The sequence below is a fragment of the Stegostoma tigrinum genome, chromosome 23 (genome assembly GCF_030684315.1).
Source record: "Stegostoma tigrinum isolate sSteTig4 chromosome 23, sSteTig4.hap1, whole genome shotgun sequence".
Classification (NCBI taxonomy): domain Eukaryota; kingdom Metazoa; phylum Chordata; class Chondrichthyes; order Orectolobiformes; family Stegostomatidae; genus Stegostoma; species Stegostoma tigrinum.
Window position 1 is genome coordinate 51,734,096 of NC_081376.1, and position 22,151 is coordinate 51,756,246.

Genomic DNA, 22,151 nt, shown 5'->3' on the forward strand with positions numbered 1-22,151 from the left:
AAGCTGCTGGCCTGCTGTGCTCCTCCCCACTGATGCTGCCTGACCTGCTGTGTTACTCCAGCTCCACACTGTCTCTTTCCAATGTTATAATATGTATCTGTCTCAGCCACTGGAATAAAGAACAATTTATAAACCCAAAATAATAATGGTTTGGGAGCAGAATTGTTTGGAAGGTATGAAGGGAAAATGCATGAATGTTGTACAAGGCAAGGCATTGTAGTCCATTAGTGCAAAAGTGCAACAAAGCTACCAAACTGTCCTCATTCCAGTCTGTAATAATCTCACTGACTTTGTGGAAAAGCTGTTTGTAAAATGGCAAATCGGTGAACGTCTCAAGAATTGAGCGGGGAAGCAGCTGCTAACAGTTTTCTTAGAGACTCTTCTCAGTGCAGGATTAATATTGAGAGGGATAAGGATAATTTGAGGCCTCAGTCTAGCACCCTATTCACAGCTAATTGAAGACTAAACTGAGTTCTCTTTTGGGGGTTATGCTATGAAGAGGTTGATTTGAGATGGGTCACAATGGTCATTTTATGATGGAGACTAGGGCAGGTTGTGACAATGTTCTGGGCTGTTGGATAAATTGTACTCTGGCATTGTGCCCAAATGGGGGAACATGCATGTTCTCTACCTGTCTGGTTATTAATAACCAATTCACCTCTGACTTAATGTAACAACAAACCAGTAACTGTGATGTAATAAACTGCATATTGTTATCCTAAGGCAGGAACCTCCCTCTGCTGAGACTTAATTGTGGCCTACTTTCCGCTACAATTACTCTTAGGCTAGCATTTGGAGGACTGGTGGCAGCACTTCACCCTGACTTCAAGTTACCAGCAGTTGGTACCCAGGCAGCGTACTGAGAGTACCTGGAACATGTGGTAAATCTTCTGTAGATGATGGGACACTTTGGTAACTAACTCCCATTGGAAATATTGGGAAGTGAACAAGGGATTTTGTCAAGTGGAAAAGAAATTCAAAATTGCATATGTAGAAGGAATATAGGAATTTAAACATATCTCATGAACTATTCCTTCAGTAAGGACAGCATATCATTACTTCCATTCCTACCCCAGTGTATCCACTACAGAATATTTGAACACCACTCAATTTCAAAGTAACTATTAGTAGTCCATAACGGACCTAATATTTCATGCATGATCTGATATAAATATAAGATTACTGGGTACACATTATTTTTTCTATGTACAAAGAGGATTGAATATTTTTAATTCTTTCACAAGATCTGAATGCTGTACAGACAGTCATACTTTGTCCTCCCTGAGTTGCCCCATAGGTATTGGTGAGCTGCCTTGTTAAATCATTGTGGTTCGTGTGCCCAGAATGCTGTTGGGGAAGGAATCCCAGGATTTTGATCCAGTGACACTAAGGGAGCTATGATAGATTTCCAAGTCAGGATGGTGAGTGTCTTGGAGGGGCCGAACTGGGGGCGATGTTCTCATGTATCTGTTGCATCCTGAAGTTTTCTGCAAAGTCTGTCGTCTGATGTCTGACAAGGTGAGGCCCTCTTTGGTGTCTATTTTCACTGGGATTTTGAGTTTAGTGTTTTGAAACATAAACACATCCAACAATGGGGTTGAAAATGTAACTTATACTTTGTTTTTCTGATCCTCTCAATGTTTGAGTTCAGCTGTAGTATTAATTGGAAGCTGCAACAGGAAGCCACAAGATCACGCTGGTGTCAGTGGCCTTGACCTGGTTTGCTGTGTGTTAATTTGGAATTGGTTACAGAAGTGAATCTGGAAGATCTGCTCTAGTGGGAATGGCGCTGGTGGTGGGATGTCATGTGAAATTGGAAGCTTTTTGAAAGAAAGAGACTTGGATGTGATGGTGTGTTTGAACTATTTGCACAGTTTTTCTTGGCAGGTGATACGTGGTTTGAAAGCTAGCTTGAGATGTCTACTTTCAGTAACTACTCTCACCAAGTTATCTTTTTCAGGGTGCTTTGAGGAATTTAATTTCTTTAGAAAGTCTATTCTGAATATAGTAATATCCTCTTGCCTAACCATACTGGTAATTGGTATCCTCTGGGTGAAGGCTTGGGAAGCTTTCACTTCCATCTGTCTCATCCGTCTGCTGAGGATTGGGTGGGAGTTGGGCGTTGTTGTAGGAAAGGAATTTTATGCTTCAATTAATTACTTTCAGCAAGAAATGTCTTTGAACAGCAATGAGCTTGAACTTGGAGTTGGACTCATCAGGCAAGTGAAGAGGTATGTTATCAGATTCTGGAAGATGCCTCCCAGGGAGATGGTGGCCGAGTGGTATTATCACTGGACTGTTAACCCAGAGACTCATCATGCTCTAGGGACCTGGTTTCAAATCCTGCCATGGAAGATGGTGGAATTAAGAAAAAAAGTCTGGTATTAAGAGCCTAATGACGACCATGAATCCATTATCGATTGCTGGAAATGTCCATCTGGTTCACTAACATCCTTTCAAGGAAGGAAACTGCCATCTTTACCTGGTTTGGATTATGTGACTCCAGACCCACAGCAATGTGGTTGACTCTGAACTGCCCCTGGGATGGATACTAAATGCTAGCCTAGCCAATAGCATCCTGAATTTTAAAAAAAAGTTACCTTTTGTAAATGATGGAAGACGAGAAATGAGTTAGCACAGAATTCCCAGCCTTTGATCTGGTCTAGCAACTTGTGCTCAATGCATTTTCCGAGATGTTGATAGTGGATGTTCGTTTGATGGTAATACTGTTGACTGTCAAAAGGTGATGGTTACTTTCTCTCTTTGTTGGAAATGGTCATTGTCTGGCAGTTGTGTGCTATGATGTTGTTTGCCACTTGTCAGCCTGAGCCTGGAATATTGTCCCAGGTTTTGTTGCATTTGGACAAGGGTTGCTTCGGAATTTAAGGAGTTGCAAATAAAGCTGGACATCAGTGAATATCCTGCTTCTGACTGGATCACAAAAGAAGAACCATTGAAGCAGCTGATGATGTTTGGGTTAAGGACACTGCCCTGTGGAACTCTTGCAGTGATGTCCTTGGATTGTTGGCCTCCAGCCTTTTATGCTAGGTATGACACCCATCGACTCCCGGATGCCACACTCTGTCATCTGCAGCCTTGATGTTGAAAGCTGCCACTCCTTCCTTGCCTCTGGAGTTCACTTTTTCAGGAAGAGCTACTCAGCCTTGTCTCATTTTCCAACACACTGTATTCCTGGAGTCTACAGGCTGATGTAGATGACCACTTGAGGCTTTCTCTAATTTGTCCTTTTTACAAAAAAAAAATTCGGGTGGTTATTTCACGACCCTGCACCTGGTGGGTGAAAGTGTTTCCTTACCTCCCCCTTCGATCATACTATCATTTATTTTTAATCTACTCCCTCTTTAGTTACTGACCCCTGTGATAATGAAATTGTCCTTCCCAAATCACTGTCTTTAGGCCCCCCTCAATCTCATGCACCTGAATCAAATCTCCCCTCTTCTTCCTCTGTTCCCAGAAAACAGCCTTGACTATTCAATCTTTCCTTGGGTAAGCCGCAATTTTCCAGTGCGGGCAATGTCATTTTAAATGGTCTTTGTACCTTTTTTAGGTGCCTTTGCATCCTTTGAATTAGGACGATCAGGCAGCACAATGACTTGGTGGTTAGCACTGCTGCCTCAGCACCAGGAACCCAGGTTTGATTCCACTCTTGGGTGACTGTCATCTGTGTGGAGTTTGCACATTCTCCTTGTGTCTGCGTGGGTTTCCTCTGGTGCCCAGGTGTCCTCCCCACGGTCCAAAGATGTGCAGGCTAGGTGGATTGATGATGCTAACTTGCTCATGATATTCAGGGATGTATACGTTAAGTGAGTTATAGGGGGATAGGTCTGGGTTTGGATGCTCTGAGGGTCGGTGTGGTCTTGTTGGGCTGAAGGGTATATTTCTACACTGTAGGGATGCTATGAAACTGCACTGTTGTGACCGAACTGATCTGTTACACAGCTCAAATATAACTTCCCTGCTCTTGTATTCAATGTCTCAGTTAATCAAGGAATGTAATAGCAATGTTTTAGCAATCCAAGTCCCTCACTTTATCTATATCTCTTCAGTATCCTCCCAATTATTGTGTATGTATTTGACTTGTTGAACCTCCCCAAATGCATCTTCTCATGCCTCTCTGGGTTGGATTCTATTTGCCACTTTCTTGTTCACAACAGTTGTCTAAGACTTGTTCCATGCTTTAGGGAAAATAAACTAACTAATTATAAATGGGTTTTTGGTTGCCTGTGAGTTGGAATGGCTGATTGAAGGATTTGGCTTTCAGAATTATTGGTGAGCATTGATTTGAACTTACAGCAATGGTTTGAGTACTCTCTCTTCAGTGCGTTTTGGTCTTTTCCTAAATACTGCCTGAGACAGGACTGTTAAAATGTCGTTAGGTCATACAGCATGGAACAGACACTTTTGGCCCAATTCATCCATTCTAACACAGATTCCCAAACTGAACTAGTCTTTTAACTGTGCCTGCCTCTACCACTTCTGGCAGTGCATTCTATATACAAACCAACTTCTTTGAGGAAAAAGCCTGCCCTCCAGTCCCTTTTTTTTAAAATCTTTCTCCTCACTTTAAATCTATGCCGTCTAGTTTTGAACTCCACTATTCAAGGGAAAATACCTTTTTTACTATTCACCTTATCTCTGCTTGCCATGATTTTTTTATAAATCTGTAAAATCATGCCTTGATCTCCAGTGCTCCTGTTTTAAAGCAAAGGTCCCAGCCTTTCCTTTTTAACTCCAACACCCCCCCCCCCCCCCCCCCCACCCACCCCGTCTCGGTAACATCCTTGTAAACCTTTTTGCACCCTTTCCAACAATTGTAATAGGATTAAATACCAAAGAGGAATTTTGCAAACAAGGATAAAATTAATTCACATCTTCATTGAAGGAAAACAATCTTTCTATAGTTCGTTCTCTGTACTTGATAAACTGACGGGTAAATCATGAGGTTTGAGGCAAAGTCCTCCTCCTGCTCCAGCCATCACTGTGGGGCAGGCTTGATCAAACAAACTGCTCTTTTCTTGTCTGTTTTGTCAATTTAATTTTAATCGGCCAGTTCAGAGATGTTATAACCTACTTCTAGACCGGGTGGGACTTGCACCCAAATGGAGGCGCCACCATTTATGCCATCAGAGCACCCTTGCCAATTTTGTCTGTCTGTAAAATTTACAACTGTCTCAAATTCAGTGGATTTGAGTATGTTGCTACATAATTTTTAAATTGCTGTCTTTCTCACAGAGATTGTTGCAGTGAGTGTGGCCCCATGGAAGGTAGCAGTTGTCTGAAATCTGATCCTTTGGTTGGATGGTGAAGTTGATGTTTTCCTGCAGCATCCTTTGTGCCTTGGGGCAAAGGGATGTTGGTAGAAATTGAAGATTTGGGCTGAAAGTAGATCAGCTCTGTCTGTACTGTGAAACTTGTCTTCATTTCAGTTCCTAACTCTCTGATTCTGGCATTGAATTTTCAGGAGAAGTTAGAGGAGCACCATTCAGAGAATTATAAACGGATTACTATGCTGCAGGATGAGCTCGCTGAGACCACTGCAATTAAAGACCAGCTGCAGAAATACATACGAGAATTAGAACAAGCAAATGATGACTTGGAACGAGCTAAAAGGTAATGTATCACTGAAATTTCAAAGTAATACAATACAATACAAGGCAGTGAGCATCAGCAAGCAATTGTGTAACATATGCAGCAGGTCATGTTGCATAAGAGCAGGCTAATCAGCCTCTTGAAACCTCTTCTCCTAGTTTATTAGATCATGACTGATCTCTACCTTGGTTCCAGTTTCCCCATACTGTCCTTGTGTTGCATGTAATGTATCAAGTTTTTGCTTTATTTATATGTAAATATCACTTTATATAATGTACAATGCCCATTCCATGGTACACACACAAATGTAGGTTGATGATAAATGATTCGAGGCTCTAGATTTACTCCAAAGTTGCAGTGTACCCTGAAGACACTTGGTCATCACAATTTGGGCAAGATTGGCAGCTAAGCATTCCAAGCCCTATCACTTCACAGAGGACTGTGAATGGCATGGATAGCTATTGATATGATATACAGCTGTAGGAAGAACAAAGATACTTAGACAGTGGAAACATTCTGGGTAGAGCTAAGGGACAGGAAGCGATACAAGACTTTGGCTCGAATTGTTCTTCCGGTCTCTTGCTAGTGCTGATAATTGTATGGGGGTTGGTGAGGATGAAGGAAATCTAACATAACAGAGCTATGTTGGGTGATATTTACAGAACCATAGCTCAAGTGGTGAAGGCATGATTATTCTAATTTACTCAGCACAGCTTCCTGGAATAGTCTGTTTAAAACTGACAAGGGAACAGGCTGTACTTGATTTTTGCTCTGACAAATGAGGAAAGAATTGGAATTAGAATTGATTTAATGTTCTGATCTAGATTAAATATTTTGCCAACTGTGGCTACAATGTGATTGAGAAGTGAGTGAGTGATCAAAACTTTTAATGGAGTAAATGTTTGAAGGTGATTTTGGACTGAGCTATATTGAGTAATGGTTAAACTTAAATTTGGACTTTTTGTGTGAAGCAGTTTGTACTGTGATTGTTTAGAGTGGTGGGTTGAATGGCCTACTCCTCCTCTGCCCCTAAAAGCAAAGGAGATCAGTTTGTGGTCACAGAATAACAAATTTTTATAAACAAACTGTGTTAAATACACCTAGTGATGGTGGACAGTTTCACTTCGAGACAGAGAGTTGCAGTGACATCTATGTTGTATCCTGTAACTATGAATGGTGCTAGTGGAGGTTCCAACTTTGTTCCCACACTCTCTCTGCCTGCTATTGGTGTATGTTGGAAGGATGCACAAGTTGATGGCTATGCCTGGAGTGGTGCTTCAGTCATCACGTTCTGCTAAACAAGGATAAAACTATCTCTTGTATATATGGTTTAATAGTCCATGCCCCTGTTACCTCTACATAGAATCCCTACAGTGTGGAAACAGGCCACTTGGCACAACAAATCCACACGGCCCCTCTGAAGAATATCTCACCCAGACCCTTCACACCCCCCCCCCCCTCCCACCCCCCGCATCTGCATTTCCCATATGTAATCCACCTAATTTACATACACCTGGACAATTTATGGCCTATCCACCTAACCTGCACATCTTCAGACTGTGGGAGGAAACTGGAGCATTTGGCAGAAACCCGCACAGACACTGGGAAAATATGCAAACTCCATACACACAGCCGCCCAAGGCTGGAATCAAACCCTGGTGCTAACTGCTGAGTACCATGCCATCCTGAAGAATCGTCCTACAAAATAAGCACCAGCATTAATGGTTGCTGTAAAATAAAGACCTGGAAGCTAACTTGCTTTTGACAGTCTTATGAATGAAAAGCCAAAAACCTTTTGAATTGTGGAATGTGTAACTCAGTTGATTTCTGGTTCTGATGTTGGCTGGTTAAGATCCCTATCTAATAATAAAGTTTTTATGCACCGAGCAATGGTGGGCTGTTGCAAACTGGCTATATTTCAGTCATGAAATTTTGTCTGTTACTTTTGTGAAACTTAAGATTGTTTTCAAATTTCCAGGATACACTTGAATTTTAAATTAGTTTAAATGAGGAACATTTGAGGACTCTGGGTCTATACTGCATGCAGTTTAGAAGGAATGGTGGAGGGTGGATCTCATTGAAACTTACAGAACAGTGAACAACCTGGACAGAGTGGATGATGGGAAAATGCTTTCATTGGTAGGAGAGCTTAGGACCCAAGGGCACAGCCTTGGAGTAAAGGGAAGACCCTTTAGAACAGAGATAAGGAGAAACTTCTTCAAGCAGAGCGTGGTGAATCTGCAGAATTCTTGCCATAGAGGGCTGTAGGGGCCAATTCATTCTGTATGTTTTAAGACAGGCGTTTTTGATTTTCAAGGAGATCAAACATTTCGGGGACAGTGGGGTCGAGAAACTTATCAGCCGTGATTGAATGGTGGAGCAGACCTGATGGGCCGAATGGCCTAATTTCTGCTCCTGTGTCTTATGGTTTACATTTAGTGGTGAGTAATGGCAATGGGTCAGACAGTAATAGCCACAGCCACACATGCATACAATTTTGCAGCTTTTGAATTATAAAATTAAGAATATAAACCTTTTGCAAATATTAACATGACAATTGGCATTTTCAAAGCATTTTTGAAAAAATAATTCCAGAACTTCTCGTGAGACCACTTGTCATTGGAGATCAATAACAAAACAACATTTCTACTTTAGAATGTTGTTGAGTGTGGTTTAAATAAAAATCTTTGTGCTTGCAGTGATGTGTATCTGACTGCCTTTTTTTGATTTTACTGTGATTTTGGTTTCTCATACAGAGCAACTATTATGTCTCTGGAGGATTTTGAGCAACGACTGAACCAGGCAATTGAGAGGAATGCCTTCCTGGAGAGTGAGCTCGATGAGAAAGAAAATCTTTTGGTCTCTGTACAGAGACTGAAAGATGAAGCAAGAGGTGAGCGTTACTTTTGAGGAAAAACTGCTGTCGATGTACAGTTAAATGTTAGCAAAAGTTTGCTTTTTTTTTGTCTTTAGAACCAAAAAAACTTTTTAATGTTTGCTTCCAGATCTGAGACAAGAATTGGCCGTACAGCAGAAGCCAGATTCAATCAGGAAACCCACAAGCACACCTTCAGAATTTGAAAATGCAACAGCCCAAACATCTGCAACAATGCCTTTGACCCCGCTGATCTGTAAGGGACCCACCAGTGGGTTCCCCACGCCTGCCATGTTTACAAAAGGTAGTTGTCCATGTCATTGGACAGTGTTTAAAATGATATTTTGAAGTGATGTGGCGATGTGCCTCGTGTCAAACCTCATATAAAATCAGTCTACAGAATCATGACTGACTCTAGAAATGGGAGTAAATTAATTTGAGGCAAGCAAATCTGATTTTGAGGATTTTATTGGTGGGGTGGGGCTTATAAAACTCGTTTAGTGAACTACTTGGCGCAGTGGGCAGACACTGGCTTCTCAAACCTGAATTTGGCAGCGGAATTCCAATCCTACCTGGTTTCACAGAATTCCTACAGGCCATTTAGGCCCATCAAGTCTGCACTAGTCCTCTGAAGGGCATCCCATCTTCTGCAGGAATAAGTCTGTATTAAAAATTTTTTAAATTGAATCTGATGGTCATGTAATTACACAACTCTGGACCAGATAGGACTTGAACTGAGGCCTCCTGCCTCAGAAATAGAGAGATTCCCACTGTGCCACCAGAGTGCTTGACCCTCTAGTATACTAATTTTTCTAATCAACCTGTTTAGAGATGTTATAACATGCCTGTGGAGCAGGTGGAATTTGAACCTAGGCGCCTCTATCCAGGGATAGGGACACAACTGCCCCACACAATGGCCCTTTTGTTTTTAAAGACATCTGGGCATGTCCAGGATTTGGGCCCAGGACCTCTTGCATGTCTACACAGTATAAGGTCCTAAGTGCGAATCATACCTCTAGAACAAAGCGCCATAACCATGGGCCTGTGTTATAAAGTGCCATAAATCTGGTACCAATTTGCAATTGCTCAGAGAAGTGCAAGCTGAGTGTAAATTTGCCAACTTTAAGTACATTTAAGTTGTCATTGGATAAGCATATGGACATACATGGAATAGTGTAGGTTAGATGGGCTTCAGATCGGTATGACAGGTCAGCACAACATCGAGGGCCAAAGGGCCTGTACTGTGCTGTAATGTTCTATGTAATTGGGCTGTGAGTGGGTGCTGTGAAAGGAGCCATATGATGGAGGTGGGGAAATACTTGGCAGCTTGAAGATAATGCATAATGGGCTAAGTAGAATTATCTTTACACTGAAACTATCTGTGCTAAATGCTGAATCCACGTACCCTACATTAGAAAGCATTTCATTTCTCAGTGTGCAAATCCCTCACATTGACAACAGAACTGGCCTTGATTTGACCAACAGAATGGCAAACTTGAGTAGGCTCCTGTTGAAAAGACCAATTTGTACATATTATTGTAGCACTGAGTGACCCTGATAGTCAGCCATTATTTGATTTGAGGCAACAGAATTAGCAATTGTGAGCAGGGGCTAAGATTGCTTTTTGATTCTGTTAAACATGTTGTACAGATGAATTCTGAGAAAACCACAATATACAGCGGGATCCTTAGGGACCGAGGTTTTTAAAACAAACATAATCGCAGGGCAATCAGTAACAGTAAGGTGCAGGACAGAGTGAGCTTTTAAACTCCATTTCATAGACAGAGCAATTTTATCTGCGTCTAAAATGATCCATTTAGGATTTTTTCTGAGGGCGGGGGCGACAAAAAAGTTCTACCTGGCTTGTAAAGCAAAAAAAAACCAATTCTGGGAGGAATATAATTTGCCAAAAGTAATATAAGAATCTTTTTGTATTGCTTGTGTGTTTAGTTATTGCCTAGTTTCAGACTGTAGCCATTCTGCTGTCTGGTCTGTCGGCTGTAGTGAAAAATCAAGCAGTCAGAGATATTTTTGCACACCCTTCTGAGCTGGTGGGACCTGAAGCTAGTTCTCCTGGCTCAAAGTTAGAGACACTACCACTGCACCACAAGAACTCTACCAGTGAAGATGATATGCAAACATCTTTAGCCAGTGTCACCTGACTTGATTCTGACTGAATAGTCCTTGGCGTGGTTTCTCTACAGCAGTTCTCTGCTTTAATGGGGAAATGTGGAGTTTGATGTAAAGATAAGCTTTGTTGGTCAAATGGCCTACATCAAAGTGAACAATATTGGCTTGTTTCCAAGGGTGTTGTGTTGTTCCATGACCCTTTTTTTTTTGACTGTTTTCTTTTACTTGGACACAAATGTTAACTAGTCTTAAGTGGAATTATTTATATTGAATTTTTTCGTTTCTAGATGGTTACACTGGCAGCCCTCTGACTCCATCAGCCAGGATATCTGCACTTAACATAGTGGGAGACTTGCTTAGGAAAGTTGGGGTAAGGATTGCAGCATTTTTAAGTGCAGCATTCTGTGGGTTTCTAAGCCCCCTCACTCTCATTCCTGGCCTCAATAAGCTTTTGCATTGAATTGTACAGAAATGAGCCCTTTGCAGAATAGCTAGCTTCTCTTACTGAATAAAATCAGACTCTTGTTACTGTTTGAATTATTCCTGAAATATGAAGCACTGAGGTATGTGAGCAAGTAATTTGCTAATTTTGTATTCACTTGGGAACTGACCAGAGGAAAGCACTGCTTTTAGCCTATTCTTGTAGGTCTTAAAAAAAATTATCAAGTGTCTGCTAGTTTCACATCACAATCTTATCACCTGAATTCAGCATTTTCCTGCGGTGCTTTTATTGTTGAAAGGTCTATGACTTGTTTATCACTTATTTCTCCTTTTTATAATATGGCAAATGATAAAGAAAGCTTGTCTTAATCTAGCTGAAACCAGGAACCTTTTTCCTCTCTTTGCTGCTTGAGAATTGGCTGCCCCAATTCAGTGAACTTGGTATTAACGAATCAGTTGATGCTTTGCTTTTGTATCTATAGTGTGTTTGATCGATGTGAAATTCAGGCGGCATTTCTTAATTTCTAGGCATTGACTGAAATTGCTGTCGAGTTGTTTGTGGGTTATTTAATGTCAGGCTCTGACAATCTGCCCAGATTGTTATACAATTTCATTGGAGTTGTTCTTTGGGGCATTTCTTTTAAACTAGAGAAAAGAAATATTTGTGTACGTATATCCACTTCTTTTTCTGTTTTTTTTTCCTGTTGTCACTCTTCATGCAATTTTGTTTCTATTGAAGATTTTCCAGCCATTTTTATGCAGCAACTTTTATTAATCGAATTTGGCTGAAACTCATGGTCTTAACTATTGGTTTCCTACAGATAACAAACAGCCCAAATGCTACGTGCAATGCTTCATTTTCCCGAAGAATGCAGTTTCTGTTTCACTTTGTATCATGTCCACAAATGATGTTGGCATTTCTATTGGCAGAAAAGACCTCAGCATGGCAAGCCAAGTGCCATCTTGAAGCAAAACCCACTGATTTTGTTTTTCTTTATCCTCCCACCCACACTTTTTGGCACTGCAATTTCTAAGGGTACAATTGTGTTCTCAAAGGAAGTGGATAATCACTGGAACTGATGAATTCAGATTGGGGGATCTTGCTTTATCTGAATGTAGACTCTTGAAAAATTGCAGTGTATATTTAATTTAGGTTTATTTCACTGCCTAATCCAGATACTAAATACTGATGGACTCATGAAGATGAGAATGTCACATTAAACAGTTGTGGTTTTGATAATCAAACAAGATAGCTTAATACATTGCAATATCCTTGCTTAATATTTTGATATTTTATGTTGGCTCTGAAGGATTTGCTTTATCCTGCTATTATACACGTACCTGAAATTCAAATAGTAATTACTATTATTTTTCAAGATAAATATCAACCATACAACAGCTCCAAGACTTCACTATGCATTTTGTGATACGCTGGACTGGTCACTTGCCACTTCAATGTTTTTATATCCAGCTTTGAGTCGTTGCTTTTCTGTGGTTTTTCTTTTGTGGGTTGCTTGTAAATTTATGGAAGTTGTGTACACAGCATTTTTTGGGTATGTTGTAAACTTATAGAGGTGGTGTACAGCATTTTAAAAATGTAATAAATTATTATCGTGTCACAATTTTCGTACGTCAGTGTTCTGTGACAACTTGCTAATATTGTTTTTCTGCAAATATTCTGCCACTTGCCAAAAACTTATTGCTAGTTTCTCTTAATTGGCTTATTTCACTGCTTCAGTCATCATTGGTTGCTAGACATTTTCTGATCCACCATTTTTGGAGATGTTTTTGCACGCCACCTGTGCAGATGATACTTGAACCTAGGTCCTCTGACCCAGAGGTGGGACACTACCACTGTGCCACAAGAGTCTTGTCACTAGCTGTTCCTTTCTTAAATGGTGACCTAACATACCCTAATGGCCTATGCAATTAGGATTAAGAAGCAACAAGAATGCCAAGAGATCCTAGAGCAAGACTAAGTGTCCGTCCTTATTGGCACAGTTTGTTTAGATTGAAATAATGTATCCCAAAACATGTGCTGCGGGATCTCTTCTCTTCACAGACCCACACACCAATGGCCTGAGGAGTTTGAACTTCTCTTCGACAATTATGCTACATGTGGAAGTCTTCAAGGAAATCCCCGCCTGTGTCAGAGGTTAAAATTCCCTGTTCATTCTCGAGTTCCAGGCATGCTAACTAATTATGGAAATTACACAGCCCCCACCCCAGTGGCAGTATCATGCACTGCCACCATCTCAAAACCATTTTCCTGTCCCACTTGACATCTTCCCGTACTCCTTTTTTTTTAAGGAGTTTTCATCTCCAGAATGTCACAGGTACCATGTTTTAATGTGCAAATACCAGTAACATTTGTCTCTTTACTTTGGAATTGAGGCAATGGGACCATAAACCCAGATAATTTAATATGCATTTCTTTTTGTTTTTCTCTGGAAGTAGCTTAACTGTAAAACTTCCATTATGTTAGGATCATGATATTGCTTGGAGCAGAATTAAATCTTTGACTTGCTTTGTGTATTCACTAGTGTGATTGAAATTAAGGTCTTTGTATGCAAATTAATTGTCGTCTCCTCTGCTAAAGTGCTTGGATGACAGTAAATATTCCTATTTTTGAAAATGACTCTTCATTTGACAATTAGATCAACTCTTCTAATCAATCTTTACATATTTCCAGCAGCTCTGATCAGTTTTAATTCCAGTACCAGTCTGCTTTTCCTCCTGGGATGGTGGCGACTTTACCTTTTTTAATGTTTGTGAATTTCATTACCATTGCCCTTCCTAGTCAAATGGGAATTCAATTATACTGTCTAGTTTAATGTGTTTTTTTATTAAGTGCCTTTTTGTAAGTCCATATGAGCATCCAATGCTCTCACCACTATTCCATCATAAAGAACTGTCAAACAAAATTTCCCTTTTTTAACAAATATCTTGACATTAATTTGCTCACGTTGGGTATCGGGTGATAATTACTTTGGTCTAATGTTAATTTCGAGTTTTCCCAGCACTGAGCAGTTGATGGATTCATCTCTCCATTCTTTTGAATTCTGCAGTCCTGAGAATTGGAAGATAGTGAGCAGAGTTTCTGCTCAACCCACCCACTTCTCTGGGGGCATAAATTAGAAATATCCCCACTGGAATGGGTGACTGCTTTTCCACTTTGAATCTACTGACCTCGTAAGGCCCATTGTCACTTTTAGCCTATCAAACCTATTTAGTACCTTCTCCTCCTTTTATAAAACAACAGCATCCAACATTGTCAAAACAAATGCTAAATACTCAATTGGTACCTCCACTAAATGTATTCTTGTTCCTGAATACTGATGTATAGAAGAAAATAATACAGTTTAGTTCTGTACAAAGTTATTAATCTGACATTATCAAAAGCCTTTTTAAATGTAATCATAATCTGAAGCTTTTTCGTCACCGGGAACTGTGGCTTTGCCCTTCCCTTCCATTGCAAGAATGTGTTAAGTCTGTAACTGAAGTACTACTTGTCGTCTTGCCAATTTCCCGAGCATAGCCCCTCTTCCAAAGTCAATTGCCTCTCCACTTATTCCTTGCAATCTTTTTTGTACACGCTCCAGATCTGATGTGACCCCTTTTAGTTTCCCTAAGCGCACTCCACATTGAAAAAAGATGCCACACTCCTGCTTCAATAACCAATTGAAAATATACTGTTTTTTTTTTTTAAGAACGTTCTGTCTCCCTTTTGTGATGTCCACCACCTCACCCCTGGGCCCCCATTTTATGTAGGAACTTCTGTCTTTACCAATATTTGTCTTTTTGTATTCACTTGGGTGTATTTGATCTCCTAATTTCAACCACACTGCTTCTGTCTTCATCCCTGAAGTAATTTTTCTCCAGTGATATAACCGTCTATCTGTTCAATACTGCCCCACCCTTCCCTAAGGCAGCGTGTTGTGCGTGAGGTTAAATTCTCAACTGTCCCATGTCTGATACACAGCTTGGTTATTGACATTCCATTTATAACCCCTTGTGACAATACTTTGTGTATTGGAGTGCATGCACAGCTTGCGTTGTATTTTCTCCCATTTCTGAATGCTTTAGGATTGCAGTGCAGTTTGTTTCTCTACTATCCATACCTCCCAATTATCTCGTGTGCCTTCTGTTCTCAAGATGATGTTTTAACTTAATTTAAGGACACTGATCCCAACTGTTCAGATGTACGTCCTGTCTCCAAAATTTGGAACCCTTCTTTATCCTTCCTACAGGTTTTCTTCAGCCACACAATAACAGCAGCAATATTAAGTCAGGTTTTCACTATTGCCTGATCTCTGGATTCTTTCAGTGCCTTGACAGTGCAAAGTCCACCACCTAAATTTGTCAAGTTTTTGGAACTCAGGCTGTGAGCCTCTGCCTTGCTTGTTGCCAAGCATATGTAGCATAATCCTTTTGGCTGCCCCAAGGACATTGGTCAGATCAAACCATAACAAAAGTATATCAAAGGAAAGCCAAAAGCTTGGTTTGCAAATGCTAGCACCTTTAACTTTTCTGTATGGACAGATGTGAGCAGGGTGTTAATGTGTGGACATGACGTTCAACTTTACATTAGATAATTTGTGTTGCTGAAAAAAAAATGCACTTCAGCAAAGCTTTACATCCTGCAAATGATCCTGAGGTTCATTTTTAAAAAAAAAATTTAAGTGAGAAACCAACGTTTCTATTTTGAGTCATGTGCTGATTGATCGGTTAGAGGCATTGGTAAGGATAATGCAGCACCTAAAGATGATTGACAGTCAACTACCAGAGCTTGTTTTAAATTTTTAACCAGCCAGATTGACTCTGCTCACGACATTGCCCTGAAACATGAACCAGCGGATTAGTGCGACTAAAACAGGTGTAGCTTACGTACCTTTCCTTTCTGGCTACAAAGAACTAGGACCTGTATATTAAAAAATACAAAGCTCCCAGTGTGAGAGAGTATAATGGACTGCAAGTCAAATGACTGTGATAAATTGATTGTTGGAGTCGTTTGTCATGCACACAGCATTGTCCAGCAATTGTTGTCCAATTATGAAACTGCATCCAACTTTGCACAGACACAAGCCTTGTAAGTGTATGCAGGTTGTGTACAGTCAGTAACTTGCTTGTACCAAAAGCAGTTCCCATTATCACTGAACCCTAAAGGATCTGCTGTCTGACATGCAAAGACTGTCACAACGGTGTACGTACCTGCCATTGCACCAGCTCTGCAATTCAAACATCCCACTTGTGACATGCAGAATGCCTTTTTGGCTTGATTGCAGAAATCTGTTTGTGGTATTTGCCGCTCATGTTGCTTTATCTATCGTAGCAGAGAGGGAGACGGTTAACTTCAGGTTGCTCAAAGCTTCAGGGAGACTACCTGAAGTAGAATAGTCTTTGGAATCCAAGGGGACCACTTTTCAGGGCTTTTTATGGGCTTGCATGATATACATAAAGAAATGATCTTATTGGGGTTGCTGTTATCCTGCAGGATGGCTTTAATGTACCTGATTTCTGTGTTAAATTTGCCTATCGACCAAATGGCTCGGGCCCTATTTGAGATTACTGATATGGCCGGTCTTACAGTTTGACATTGTAGGAATGCCAGTATACACACTGACCTGTGCAGATAGGATTGCAGTAAACAGAATAGTTTTGGTTCTCATCTTGCACTCAACAGAACACTTTATTTTGCAAAATTTGAAAAAGTACCTCACGTGAACCAAGCACTGGTTGGCAAGGTGGACTCTGGTAAGGGCTTAGCTATGGAGAAAACAGCAGTTAACAATGGTTGTTAACCTTCAGGCTTTACATTTGAAACCAAGGCATTACCCTGGGAAAGTGAATGGCACTCATTATTTGTTGAGTTTAAGCAAATAGTGTGATTATATGTTCTTGGAGCTTTGCATTTGGTCTCCTTGGACATGGGCCTGTTGAAGATTGATATCGATGTGTTTGTCCTCAGTACCGCAAACACTTTTTTTTTAAAAGAAATAATACATTTTATTCAGTTCTCCCCATAAGACTTTCAATGTAGGCTGCTACTCATTTTAATTCTTATTGCTATTTGCTATGAATGGATAGTGATGTACTTATCTGTACATATTCACTGGACTTGACTGTTTTCACTGAGGTTTTTAGATGCGCTAATGTGCGGTGGCTGTCCTGATCAATTGAGCTTTAAACTGCCCCACATTAGGCTGCTTTTTAAAAAAAAAGGTAAGCCACAGTTAAAATTATGACACCTTTTTGGAGCGATATGACTAAGAAACTGAATCACTTTTTTGTGAAATGTGGAACTTGGAAAATTTCTCTCTTGGTACTGAACAACCTGTAGTTGTATTTGACAAGATGACGTGTCATGAGACATTAGCATATTGGATTCTGTGGCCCAGATTATGTGATGAGTGAAGGGGCAATTCTGTCGCCTCATGATGCTGACGGCTAGCCAAAGACTTGGCACAGCCTATTTATTTAGCAGTAACTTGTTGCTGTGGATGTCTGAACTGGCACTGCGCTCTCCCTAGGGAAATTACACCATACTCGCAGTAGCATGGTTCTTCAACCAGTTGGATCAAAGAATCTGAATTGTTACCAGGCATATAAATTTAGATTTAAATCATGTGCAGAAAATAAAGGGGAAAGATATATGACAGAAACACAAAAATACCTTTAATATATCAACACAGGAACTTCGAAAGAAATAAGATTGCACACTCAGCCTTTTTCTGTAAGCTTGTTTGCCAGGAATGACTGGTCCTATCTGTAACAAAAAAAACACCTGCTCTTGAAAGCAGTGACTCTTTCTGTGCCGTGTTTAGTGGGTAAGTAGACAGCTTTGTGCTGTTGCATAATTTCCAGTGTTTAAGTCTAAAGCATGACTGGATGTACTATTCACAGGGTTGTAGCCGAGAATTTTGGAAAATCTTGATGCAATTAGGCAAAGTCAACATGGTGCGTCAGAGGAAAATTATTTGACTGGAGCTTGCGGATTAAGGAACGTGGATAAAGAGCGTCTTGTAGACATGATTTACTTGGCTTTCAAAAAGGCATTTTGGCAAGGTGCCACATCAAAGATAATTACACAAAATAAGAATTCAGATTGTTGACTTGCTTGTTGACGTGGCTTGTTTTCAGTCAGACATTTCATTGCCATGCTAGGTAACATCAGTGAGGCCTCTGATGAAATAATGTATTTTTACTCTGCTTGGAATTTATACTGTATGGTCTGTTATGGTGAGTAATGTCCTTCCCAGTTTTATTCTTTATGGGTTTGTATATGAGGTCCAGTTCTGTGTTTGATTTGCATTATGGGTTGAGAGCCATGCCTCTAGGAAATCCCGTGTGTGTCTGTTTTTGGCTTGGGCTGTGATGGTTATGTCATCCTGGTTAAACTGATGTCTGTCTTTGTCCTAGTGTATTGACATTAAGGAAAGTTTGTTATGTTGTTTTGCTGCTAGCTAACGTTAGTGTATTCTGATGGCTAGTTTCCTTCCTGTCTGTCTGATGTAATGTTTGTGGCAGTCATTGCGACAGTATTTTGTAAACTACTACGGCCACTAGGAATCAAAATCAGAACTAATTCGCCACCCATGCTTCAATTAGCAAACACACAGAATTGGACCCCATATACAAACCTATACAGAACAAAACTGGAAATGACACTAATCATCATAACAGACCAGACAGTATAAATTCCAAGCGGAATGGAACAGCAATGCTTCAATGAAGGCCTCACCGATGTTACCGAGCATGGTGGAGAAACGTCTGAAAAGGGCAAGCAAGTCAAAACCTCACCCTCAACCAGAGCACTGCACCTTTGCTAAAACCTTCAAAGAATTCGGAGTGGAGTAGGGAAAGGATATTATCGTGGATAAGAGTGATAATGGGAACTGCAGATGCTGGAGAATCCAAGATAACAGTGTGGAGCTGGATGAACACAGCAGGACAAGCAGCATCTCAGGAGCACAAAAGCTGACGTTTCGGGCCTAGACCCTTCATCGGAGAGGGGGATGGGGAGAGGGAACTGGAATAAATAGGGAGAGAGGGGGAGGTGGACCGAAGATAGATAGAGAGAAAAGAAGATAAGTGGAGAGGAGAGTATAGGTATGGAGGGGATAGGTCAGTCCAGGGAAGACGGACAGGTCAAGGAGGCGGGATGAGGTGGTAGGTAGGAAATGGAGGTGCGGCTTGAGGTGGGAGGGAGGAAGGGATGGGTGAGAGGAAGAACAGGTTAGGGAAGCAGAGACAGGCTGGGCTGGTTTTGGGATGCAGTGGGGGAAGGGGAGGTTTTGAAGCTTGTGAAATCCACATTGATACCATTGGGCCGCAGGGTTCCCAAGCGGAATAGGAGTTGCTGTTCTTGCAACCTTCGGGTGGCATCATTGTGGCACTGCAGGAGGCCCACGATGGACATGTCGTCTGAGGAATGGGAGGGGGACTTCACAAGCTTCAAAATCTCTGCTCTCTCTCTTCCCCCCCCCCCCCCCCCACTGCATCCCAAAACCAGCCCAGCCTGTCTCTGCTTCCCTAACCAGTTCTTCCTCTCTCCCATCCCTTCCTCCCACCTCAAGCCGCACCTCCATTTCCTACCTACCACCTCATCCCGCCTCCTTTGTCAGTCCAGGGAAGATGGACAGGTCCTATCCCCTCCCCTCCCTACCTCCTCACCTATACTCTCCTCTCCACCTATCTTGTTTTCTCTCCATCTTTGGTCCACCTCTCCCCCCCCCCCCCCCCCCCCCCCAATTTATTCCAGTTCCCTCTCCCCATTCCCCCCTCTGAAGGGTCTAGGCCCGAAATGTCAGCTCTTGTGCTCCTGAGATGCCGCTTGGCCTGCTGTGTTCATCCAGCTCCACACTCTTATCGTGGATAAGAGATTGGTTGGTTGACTAGAACGCAGGGAAGATAGGTAATTTTCAGAGTGGTAAGCTGTAATCAATGAGAGATCTCGATTTGTACTGGGGCCTCGGCTATTCACAATCTTTATAAATGACTCCGATAAAGGAACCAGATTTATAGCTGCTCAATTTGATACACAAATTGAAAAGTAGTGATGTAGGTTACAAAGGGATTAGATGAAGTGAGTGGGCAAAAATTGGCAGCTGGAGTACAGCCTAGAAAAAAAAATGAATGTGGCAGAAAGAATAGGGAAGCTGTAGTTCCTCAAATGGAGAGATTGTAAAACTGAGGTAGTGGTGTACTGGTAGTGTTGCTGGATTGGTAAACCAGAATCCCAGGCTGTTGTTCTGGGGTCTATGGTCAAGTCCCATCTATGACAGATGGTGAAATTTTGAATTCAATAAAAATCTGGAATAAAAAAAAACTATAGTTTATCTCAGATTATTTTTATCTAGTTCCCTAATGTCCTTTAGGGAGGGAATTCTGCCATTCATTCTTGTTCTGTGTGACTCCAGATACAAAACTGTGGCTGATTCTTAACTGCCCACTGGCCAACTATGGATTTACAATAAATGTTGGTCTATCTAGCGGCACCCACGTTTCCATGAATGAATAAAGGGGAAAAACTAAATGTCATTATAGACCAATCACAAAGTTAGTATGTAGGTGCAGCAGGAAGGAAGCTGGAATGTTCTATAGTTTATTACAAGGGAATTGGAATATGAAAATCAGGATATTTGCAGCAATTGAAAGGACGTAACATTAGTTCAGAAGGCTCACCTTTTCTGTGAAAAGGTTGGAGAGGTTAGACCTGTGTCCACTGGAGTTTTGAGAAATAAGATGTTCGTTTTGAAAAACACATGATCCTGAAGGGAGTTGGCAGAGTGGATAGTGAGGGGTTGTTTTCCCTTAAGTAAGAAACTAGAACAGCTTTTTTAAAATCTATTTCCAACTTCAGGTGAAGTTGTGAATTTTTTCCTCCAGGATTGTTTGGTCTGGGAGACATTGTCTCCAGGCTGTGGAGGTTGGGGGTCATTGAATAATTTTAATTGGGAGTCAGATTCTTAATTGACAAGAGAGTCAGAGTTGAGTGGTGAGCAGGAGTGGTATTGAATTAGCCATGAATTTGTGAAAGGGTAGAGCAGACTTGAGGAAGAATGACCACCTTCTAATTAATGTTTGTACAATTAGCTTGAGTGTTGTTAGCTACAATTGTTGGAAACTGATTTCAAGCCAATGCTTGATTTTCTAAGATTGTGTTTGTAATGTTGAACCATTGAGGTAAACATTAATAAATTTTGCACTTTGTATTTTTACAGGCTCTGGAGTCCAAACTTGCATCTTGTAGGAATTTTGTTTGGGATCAATCTCCAAATCGTGCAACTTTGTCATCCACTCAGAATGGCAACTGTGCAATAAAAGACAACAATGATAACAGAGTATCCAATGCCAATTTACCCCAATATGACAAAGGGTTAGTAAAATGATTTAACAAATTTGAAATGCGACTAATAACTTCCGTACTTCTATAAATAGCTGACTATATTGTTCTGTAGTTTGATCAAATCAGTACCCCAGCCCATGCTTACAAAGGCATTTATATGATGCGTAATTCATCAAAACAAAACCAATTTGCATTACAATCTCTTCAGAGGTGTAAAGAAAAGATGAATGGCAAACAAGGAGTTTGCCAAAGATTGGTCAGGTCTAAGTTTTGCATCATGTTTTGAAGTAAACCCAGAGATTGGATCCCAGATACCTCTTAACAGTATTTGTTCAGGATTCAATCATCAAGATTAGAAGAGTACAAGAGGAATTAGCAATGAAAAGGTGCATGGAGGGATAAGGAAATATTTTTTAAGACATGAAAACCTAGAGTCAGTATGCACTGAAGGGAAGAAAATGGCTGAATCGGGCCAGGCAAAGTATAGGAATTTTCAGTAGAGCTCTGAATAACGTGCAGGTTATTTAGACTGGCGTAAGGGAACACAATTAACTGACACATTGAGTTTTTAATGTCTGACCCATTGAAATGGGAATAGAAGCGAAATAAGAAGGTGGAACTGGTTAGGCAACCTTTGAAAGAGAGAGAAAACAAATGATCAGGAAATCTTGAATTTGAATAGGATGGGTTTTTTTGGGATATCACTTGTACCTGCAGAAAGTAGCATCTGGGCAATGTTGAAACTGA

General features: G+C 40.8%; 1 protein-coding gene across 3 annotated transcripts in view; it reads left to right on the top strand.

Annotated features, from left to right (window-relative positions):
• The window catches only part of nde1 (nudE neurodevelopment protein 1), a 43,395-nt gene that overhangs the window by 16,965 nt on the left and 4,279 nt on the right, over positions 1-22,151 (top strand). For all 3 annotated transcript variants that reach the window (XM_048552301.2, XM_048552300.2, XM_059654193.1), the window contains exons 4-8: positions 5,483-5,631; positions 8,367-8,503; positions 8,616-8,789; positions 10,903-10,985; positions 21,280-21,434. In XM_048552301.2, coding sequence (XP_048408258.1) covers positions 5,483-5,631; positions 8,367-8,503; positions 8,616-8,789; positions 10,903-10,985; positions 21,280-21,434 — 698 coding nt within the window. The remainder of the gene's footprint in view (positions 1-5,482; positions 5,632-8,366; positions 8,504-8,615; positions 8,790-10,902; positions 10,986-21,279; positions 21,435-22,151) is intronic.